The sequence below is a fragment of the Dipodomys ordii genome, unplaced genomic scaffold (genome assembly GCF_000151885.1).
Source record: "Dipodomys ordii isolate 6190 unplaced genomic scaffold, Dord_2.0 Scaffold19, whole genome shotgun sequence".
NCBI classification, from domain to species: Eukaryota; Metazoa; Chordata; class Mammalia; order Rodentia; family Heteromyidae; genus Dipodomys; species Dipodomys ordii.
Window position 1 is genome coordinate 13844988 of NW_012267235.1, and position 9596 is coordinate 13854583.

The 9596-nt window shown below is 41.4% G+C and overlaps 1 protein-coding gene across 1 annotated transcript in view; it reads left to right on the plus strand.

Moving 5' to 3' along the window:
* LOC105983310 (NACHT, LRR and PYD domains-containing protein 1-like) overlaps nt 1-4802 on the plus strand; it is a 45911-nt gene extending 41109 nt beyond the window's left edge. The window contains exons 13-14 of the mRNA XM_013013145.1: nt 4137-4181; nt 4534-4802. Coding sequence (XP_012868599.1) covers nt 4137-4181; nt 4534-4802 — 314 coding nt within the window. The remainder of the gene's footprint in view (nt 1-4136; nt 4182-4533) is intronic.
* Nucleotides 4803-9596: the final 4794 nt, after the last annotated feature.

A 9596-nucleotide genomic window follows, 5' to 3' on the forward strand; every position in this document is an offset into this window, starting at 1 on the left:
CCCCCCCCCGGCTACAGCAGTGTAGCTTGTTTAGCACTTTGGTTTGTAAAAGCATCTTTAGGAATGTGACCTCTAGTGACCCTAACAATGCCTAAGTCACCTGTGCAGGCCTTTAGACAGATGTTAATAGAAACACACTCTCAGGTTTTTTTTTTTTTTTGAGCAGATAAATTTTATTTAGCTGGTGTTAGCTCAAAAGTTATTGCCAATTAGGGCTTTTGGCACATACAGGGGCTGGGATTTAAACCATCTCCCACATTTTATAACTTTAGCTTTTTAGTACTATTACAAGTTTCTGTCCCTACAAAGTAGATAGTCATGGATATTAGGCATGCTTACAAACTATCTTCCCATGACCTCCTGGCTCTGACCAATTTTTTTGTCCGGTCGTGGGGCCTGAACTCTGGGCTTGGGCATTGTCCCTCAGCTCTTCAGCTCAAGGCTAGCGCTCTACCACTTGATCCACAGCGCCACTTCTGGCTTTTTTTCTTTTTGCTTATGTGGTGCTGAGGAATCGAACCCAGGGCCTCTGGCATGCAAGGCAAGTGCTCTACCACTGAGCCAACTTCCCAGCCCCGTCTGACCAATTTTTGAAGGGCCACACACAAATGACTCTAGGATCTGACATTTCTGTCATCCAAGCAGTGGCTTACTGCTTCTGGATGCTCCTCCATTGCTCTTGTCCCAGGAGTGTTTTCTCTACACTGAAATAAATGCCTCATTTGCTAGACTTGAACTCGGGCCTGAGTGCTGTCCCTCAGCTCTACAGCTCAAGGCTAGCACTCTGCCACTATGAGTCCCAAAGCAACTCTGCTTGCTCTTTCAGCACTCTGCTGGCTGAGTAGAGGTGACAGTCTCACAGGGACCTTTTTCTGCCTGGGCTGGCTTTGTACCAGTTTCAGATCAATGAGTCTTATAAAAGGCCACTTTACTCCAATTAAAAGCAACAAGGTGGTCAACATAGAAGTAGCTCTTAAGCATGCTCTTACCTGAAACTTGTTAAGAGCCAAAGTTACATCTGACAAACTTATAAGAATCCTCTGTGCTTTGCTCTTGGTTTGCTGGAAACTTAAAAAACCTATAAGAGCAAACTGGAATAGCAATTAAGCAATTATTTTGGTAATCCTAATTTTTCCACTTTGAGGCAAATGTTAAGAACAATATTACTTTTATACTTTATATTCAAAAATCCATTTCTATTTTTAAGCCTCCTATTAATCTCTTTTATTATTTTATATTTTAGTTTTTAGTTACATTAAAAAAATCCCTTAAAATCTTGAGGCCAAGTGCCACTCATTGTCTCTTGGCTGCTTGTTTTAAAACAGATACACATTAAAACTTTTCAACTCAAATGATAATTTTTCCTTAATGCGAGAATTACAATCATCACTGTACCAAGAAGTTAAACTTAATACAATTATGACTTTTAAGAACATATCCTAATTGTAGAACATAATTGAAAGCAAGTCACATTATACAAATATATTTTTAACCCTCTTTTTAAGTCCTAGGGGCAGTTTTAGCAATACTAATCAGATCATCACATCACTAATTTTTTCCTTCATGTTTCTAGTATTTATCTGTAAAGAAAAAGGACAGAACAAAGCTGGGCCACTTGGCCCCTCCTGTGGAATGGGCATGCACCTAATCTCACTCTTTAGGGTAAGATGAACTGCGGCATGGCCTGTCCCACCATGTATGACCAGCTGAACTGCACTTTTGCCTGTTTACCCCTTGTCCTTGAAGATAGGTCTTTTGTTGGCTTTTAAGTTTTTTCCTTTTCTAATCTCTTGGTTTTTGAATGAAAATACACAGTTTTAGACAGCCAGAACAGGTAATGTCTTTGACAGTGTTAAACAAATTTTATATTTAAACTTTTAATATTTATCCCCAAATTTTAGCCAAGAGAACTAAATTCCAAACAGCCAATGCATTTTTGTTAAGCCAGATAACTTGATTACAGTTGTAAACAGCCTTATGCATTTTAAAATACCAGATTTTTTTATTTTTAAGTTAAAGAATCCTTAAAAAGTCATTTAAAACAATGTGAAAATTCTTTAAAATTTTTGGTAATGTCCAAACCTCATAACCTTTTGAATTTTAAACTTAAACTCATCCAATGTTACAGCATGGTGATAATTTTTATCTTGAATATGTTCACAAACACATACAAAACACACACAGATCTTAAAGCGCGCAAAAATCAAAATCAGTTGTACATACATTTAAAGCGGGTACCAGTTCTAAAACAGAACTAGACAAGACAACAACCAAAGGCTGAGGTGGGGGCTAATGGGACCCCAGTTTATCCCTACCTTAGAAAACATAACAGAAAACACACTGAAGTAAACAAGACAGACACGTGGCCACAAAGACAAAATCAGGTCTCAGTGAATGGGGCAACATCTCACCACCATTCACAAGTGGACTCAAACCCACTTACTAGGGGACTCAAACCCCCCTCTACTCACCTCCGGAGGATTTTTCTTTTAGATACTTGCAAACGTTGACCTAGGGGCCTTCCAAGGTGGAGGAGAATTCCCAGTCATCTTGGGGCAAGGGAAAGAAGTCCCTAGTGGCTGTCCCCTCAGACTGACAGGTTCTCCCCCATGCTCAGATCCCCTGGGCCAAGGCCCGAGGCTAAGATCTTGCTGGTGTCACTTGCAGGTGGTCAGTGGCAGTTTTATCTGGCTGTGAGTTCTCCCTGCTGGCCCTTTTAAGTTATTGTTAGATCCTCCAGGTTTTTCATCCCCCACCACTCCCCTACTTCTGGATCCAGAGAGGATGGAGGAGGTGGCAGTGAAGAGTAGAAAAGGGGGGGTCAGTTTAAAGTGTACATAAAAATGAAGGAGCTAGAGAGAACTAGATATAGCCAGTCTTCTCTGGGCTCTCGCATCAGGATGGATCTGAGAGAAGAAACATTCCAAGAATTCCAAAATACATACATACAAACATTGAGAAAAAACACATTTACAGAATGCGCAGTGTAGACTGTCAGACAGAAAGTGCTGGACTACAGATGGGCCCAAATGTCCGGACTAGTGGATAGTTTACCCTGATGGGGATCCGGGGGACGTCTCCCACCGGCCCAGTTGGCTGTCTTATAGCGCGTCCGTTGCCAACCCCAATACAGAACCTGCAGGCTACACAGATACCAGACAATTACAAAGCAGCAATATTTTAACTTACAGGCCATTTACATCATAGTGTCCCTGAATCCTTTTTTCCTTTTTTTTTTTTGCTAAGTTTTAAAACTAATGGTTCCTTCCTCCGGGAACCAGGGGTATACTTCCTCAACAAAGTGAAAGAAACATTCTAACTGACTCTGTCTAACTTTCACTCCTTGAGCGTGAAACATACCCTTGTGCCGCTCTTACCTTGCCCCACAATTTTTTACTCCCGACTATACTATCACCCGCTCTCTTTTTCTGGACTTGTCCTCTTACCTTGGCGAGGTCCTCTGCCTTGATCCCAGGTTTTCAGGTCCCTGTTCGGGCGCCACTTGCCAGAGCCTGCCGGCAACGAAAGGGAATCCTGAATTAGGGGGCGAGGACAAAAAAATAAAGACATAAGAGAAAGGATGGGGTCGAGAGGTCTGCAGCTCAAGACTGCAGCACCGTTTATTTTTAATTTTCCCTAATATATACTATTAGAAGTCAAGAGGTAACATAAGGTTACAATAGTCCAGAAAAACAAGGAAATTTTCAGTAAAAACAGTGCAGTAAAACAAGACAAGGTCAACTGGTAGAAAGTAAAACAAACTCTGCAGACATAGCAAAGCAATCCCGGGGCCTGGTGTTTTTTTTGTAAGTAAGCCAGCTCCTCCTATGTGCCTTCAAGTGAGCACAGGGGTCAAGATGACCTTAGAGCTTTACTGTCAGCTCCCAACACTCATCTACCTTTCCTTCTCTCTTTTTTAGTTTATGATGAAAGCCTCAAGTGCTCATGTTCTCATATGCACTAGGAAGCAAAATGCCTACATGATATCTCAGGGTCCTTCCAGCCCTTATTCACACAATTCTATCAGAATTGGTCTGTAGCTTGCATCTCAGAGGTGTCTGGGAGTTTCAAGGTGTATCATGTGTGTCTGTAACTAACAAAGCTATACAAGTTTCTTCATCTCTCTTTCCTTCCAGGAGATTTCAGATCACCAGCTACTCCAGGACTTCCAGCCCCCAAAGGTTAGTAACAGATCTCAGAGGACACAGGAGCCAGTGGTTTTGCTGGTGCATCATAAAGTCCTAGATGGGAGAGAAGAGGGCAGAAAGGGGCTCCTCTTATCACCAGCCTTCCAGGGATGGGCTGGAGAGGTACATGCTGGGGGTGGGCAGAGTTCTACCCCATTGCTATTGCTTCTGTCCATGAAGGTCCTAGCATTCCCCACTCACAACCTCAAGTCCCCATCATGAACCCCCGCTTCCTCCTGATGAGGCAGAATGCCAGGCTGGGTGCTGGCATGAGGGAAGTGGGAATCACAAGTAGAGAACAAGGGAGACTTTCTTTGCTTATTCCCAGCTTCACCTTCATCCTCAGGTCGCCGGGCCTTGCCACACTTTGTGGACAGGCATCGGAAGCAGCTGGTGGCTCGAGTGACATCTGTGGACTCAGTCTTGGACATGCTGCATGGACAGATGCTGAGTGAGGAGCAGTATGAGCAGGTACGGGCTGAGGCCACAAGCCCAGCCCAGATGCGGACGCTGTTCAGCTTCAGCCGTTCCTGGGACCAGAATGGCAAAGACCAACTCTACAAAGCTCTGAAGAAGACACATCCTCACTTGATCATGGAACTCTTGGAGGGGTGATGTGGAGACTATGTGTTGTCTTCACTGATCAATAAGTGAAGTCTGAGCACTCACCTTGGAGTGCTGACTGCTTGACCTTTAGGTACCTCAATTTCTTTTTTTTTTATTGTGAAAATACTGTACAGAGGGGTTTCAATTACATGGGCAAGATAATGAGTAAATTTCTTATAAATCATTGTAGCCTCCTCCTTTGTTTCCCCTTCCCATCCCTTTCCATTCTCCCCTCCTCACCCCAGCCACCCAATCATCCTCTCCCCTACCCACCACCAAAGCTGTAAAGTTCATTTTCAACATAACAACTTGTACATCTCATTGTTGCAATGGGTCCACCTCTATCTCTATTTAAACGATTTGTTTTTTCCCTTCCCCTCCACAAATTATACAGAAAGCAAGGGTTATAATGTGGGGGAGGGACATACAAAGCCACAAAGCAATAATCCTTAAATGTGTTAGAAACAATCACACGAAAGAAAAAAAACATTTGAATACATATCTTATGGTTCATTTCCTACCATAAACTTATCTGACCTTTTCTGCTTGACTCAGACATATACTAGTTATTGCAAATAAGGGAAACCATGGGACCTATGTTTCTTTGGATCTGGCTTATTTCACTTAATATAATTTTTTTCAACTCTTTCCATTTCCTAACAAATGGTTCAATGTCATTCTTTCTAGGTACCTCTATTTCTCCATGTAGAGACAAAAGTGTCATTGGTGTTGTCTTCCAGCTCTAGTGTTATGGAATTATGGAGTTATGCTAGAAATTGCATGTCCATGGCAAGGGCTGCTGCACAGGCCCAGACAGCCTCTGTGCCTTCCACTGACTGGGCCTGGAGGTAGGGCAATAGCATGTTAGGTAGAGCAACAGCATCTTCATGAAAAGCTGTCAGGGCTTTGCAGGCCTGATAGAGCATGAACTGCAGCCATGCTAGAACCCTTCCTGTCCCATCCAAATAGAAGCAGGTATTGAAAGAAACATGGGAAAAGAGTTGATGGAAACTGATATATGTCCTTAGGGAGTTTGAGTGTCTTTTGAATGGGAAAGGAAATGATCAATTTGTTCAAATGTCTGTCTTGCTAAATTGAAAGCCATAGGCTTCTCCAAACCACCCAAGACAGGGCAGATTGGAATCCCAAAGAAAGTGTCACTAAACTCCATTGAAATCCCTCAAAGTATTCTTTAAAAGAACTTCCTTAAAAGGGGCATCAGATTCATCCAGATAGACAACCAGAAAGCCGATGTCCTATCAGGCATGTCTACGGGAGAAGGGGAGGTTATGGGGTTTATGTGAGTGAGGCTTTGTTCAATTTGGCTCAGGGACAGGGACATTTTCTACATGCTTAGTGCCAAGATTGATTTTTTTCAGTGTTTTCGCCTAAACAATGTCATCAGGTCAAGGATGGGCTTCTGTCCCTCAAAAGGAAGCATGCAGTTGGCAAGATCACAAAGTTAACAAAGTTATCTGTGGCATTTCCACACTAAAGTTAACAACACAGCCATGTTAATTGCAGCATTGTTTACCACAGCCAAAATACGGAATCTATCTAGATGTCTCTCAGTGGACAAATGGATCAAGAAAATGTGGTCTATATAAGATGATGCTAAGTGAAATGAACCCCAAGATAGGGATAAAACCCCAAGTGGTTTTATCTTTCTTGCTATTACTTTTAATGTATTTATAATGTGCTATGCAATTTTTTGTTTCTTTTGTATGTTCTTAATCCCTGTTTTCACTGTATTTGATTCTGATGCCCTGCATCTTATATATACATTTTTCTAATGTGAGGAGGAGAAGGGAAATAAGGATACAGGTTGACCCATTGTAACAGTGAGATGTACAAGACACTATATTGAAAAGGAACTTTATAACTTTGGTGATGAGGGAGGAGTAGAAGAGGTGGGGAGGGAAAGGATGGTAGGGGAAAATCAAAGGAGAAGGTAACAATACTCGATAGGAAATGTACTCATTGCCTTACTCATGTAACTGTAACCCCTCTGTACAGTATCTTTAATATATATATATATATATATATATATAAGAAGTTCTGTGGGAAAAAAGAAAATGTGGTTTATGTTCACAATAGAATTCTATGCTTCCATCAGAACCATTTGTAAGGAAATAGAAAGACTTGGAAAAAGTTATATTAAGTGAAGTAAGCCAGCCCCAGAGAAGCATAAGTTGCATGTTTTCCCTCATTTGTTATAACTAGAATGTGTCAATAAATCTGCAAGTAAACACAATGGATGACAAAAGACAAAAAATTCACTGGGGCATGATAATGTTTCTCAACATTAACACAGTAAGGCCAAAGGAGGATTTTCTTAGGAGAGGATCACAAAGGCTCAATAGTTATGTGCATATAATCATATAAATAATATTTATCTAAAGGAACTCCAAGAAATGGAAATGAGAGGTTTTTTTTCTTCTTTAATGTTTTTTCTGTTTTCTTTCTCTTTTGCCTTGTTTGTAAGTTGATTTGTCTTTGGGAAAGTTAAGGAGAGGCACAGAAATGATGGGACAAAGGGTAAACAAGTGCAGCAGTGGTATTCTGTAGACACTGTGTTGAAAATGAACTATATAACTTGTGAGTGGGGATGGGGTGAAAAACTGTGAGAGCAAGGGAAGGGGTGACAGTATTCAAAAAGAAATGTACTCATGGTAGAGGGAAAACAAAGGAGGAGGCAACAATACTCAATAGGAAATGTACTCATTACCTTGCTCATGTAACTGTAACCCCTCTGTACAGCATTTTTACAATAAAAATGTACAAAAATGTACTCATTACCTGATTTACATAACTGGAACTCCTTTGCAATAACTATAACTGTATAAAATATACAACTATAACATATAACTATATAATATGTAAGTATATATAAAACTATAACTAAATATAACTATATATCTGAGAGAGCAAAGAAAGAGGTTACATTTTTCCAAAAATGAAGGCACTTACTGCCTAACTTATGAAATGGTAACATCTATGTATATCACCTTAACAATAACAATAGAAGAAATTTTAAATTAAAAAATTATCCTTGGTTTTCATTCAGTACAGAGAGGTGATGGGTAGTACTGATATCTCCAGTGGACCGTGTTAGGCATGGCTTTTCTCTTGGTTCCATTGTATGCTCTGCTCTCCCAGAATCTGAATGGATTCTTGATGCCAGGAGGGAGATGGAGAATAGGCCAAAGAGAGATGGAATGTAGATTTAGCTGAAAGGTCATGGAGACCATTCAATGGGAAGTGACTCCATGTACTTCCCTGGAGGATTGGGTTCCTCTGCCCCATGTTCCTCATGTCCCTCTTGTTCCACTCAACACTCAAAATATGGCATCATCACTGCTGTTTCCTTGATTGTCTCTACCAACCCACTAGGTGGAAAGCTTCCCTAGAGTAGCACTCATGACATACATGCTCATCAATTTCTTCTCCAAGCCTGGCATGTGGTGAATGTTGAGGATTTAGTAAAAAGCAAATGCTATAAGGGATAGAATCTGGTGAAAATCTGAACTTCTTAGTTGGCCATCCATGTTTGAATGTGTGGGATTGATCATTTACCTCTAGCCCCACAGAGGAGGAGTTAGCCAGAAGCTTTCTGGGAGTAATAGAGACAGACAGGTGGTGGTGGGAAAAACAGTGAAGCATATGGGCAGAAAAGCAGGGATGAGGGATGGAGACCATGGCCTGGATTGCTCAGTCGTCCAGTGTGTGGCTAAAACTACACTACATCTATGCCCTTAGGTTTCCTGGGACTTTCTGTGTCCGGATCATATCCCCTTTTTTATGTATGCTAAAGATGTGATTTCAACTAAGAGTCCTAAAAAAACACATCAAATCCGTTTGGGAACAAGGCAAATAATTCCTAAAAATTTTCCCTTTCCAATGTTGTTAAATACATACATCATTGTCAGTAATACCAACCAGCCTTAGAATAATATCAATATTTGGATCTTAGACCCCTGTCAATCTGGCATCCAAGTGGGGCCCACATGGAGCACTGTGGAGCACTGCAGAAGTCCCCATTCCAACTCCATGATTAGGGGCCCTTAGGAAGATGTTAACATAAAATTGCATTCCTAAAATTAGGGAAGAGAAAAGCAGTCTGTTAAGTAGACAGGGGATCTAGGATTGAAGAACATGAGCGAGATGTTAGACATGATTTAGGTGATTATATAGAGTATCAGTTAACACAGATGCTAATGGGAAGACAGAATGGACTGCTGAGAAGCAGGAGAATGCCTATTATTAGGAGGGAAAAAAGGAATGAAAAGGTAACATTGATTAAGATGCATTGTATTAAACTAGCTCTTTGTGAATTTATAGATGCATCCCCAGTTACAGACCTGAGGGTGCTGCTAGCTTTGGACCTAGATGGCATGTATGGCTTGGCAATTTTCTCATGAGGTTGTGAACATTGAACTCTGTTCTTTGTGCATTGCCCAGCTCTGTGCTCTTCGGTTAAAGATGCTCTCTCTCTCTCTCTCTCTCTCTCTCTCTCTGTAAGCCAGGGTGTTTCAGCCCTCTGTAGTAGTCAAATGCTTTTCAGATTCAAAGGAAGCTAGGGATACAAAGTGAAAAAGACTAGACTAGAAGTAGAGCTCACAGGGAGAGTGCAGTGGGGGAGGATTTGCCTCCATCCTCGTCTCCACTTGCAGGTGTCCTGGTCTTGCTGCACTTTGTGGATAGGCATGGAGAGCAGCTGGGGGCCCAGGTGATATCAGTGGACCCTGTCTTGGACCAGCTGCAATAGCTGGGCATGGTGTCATGTAGCTGTCATCCCAGGTA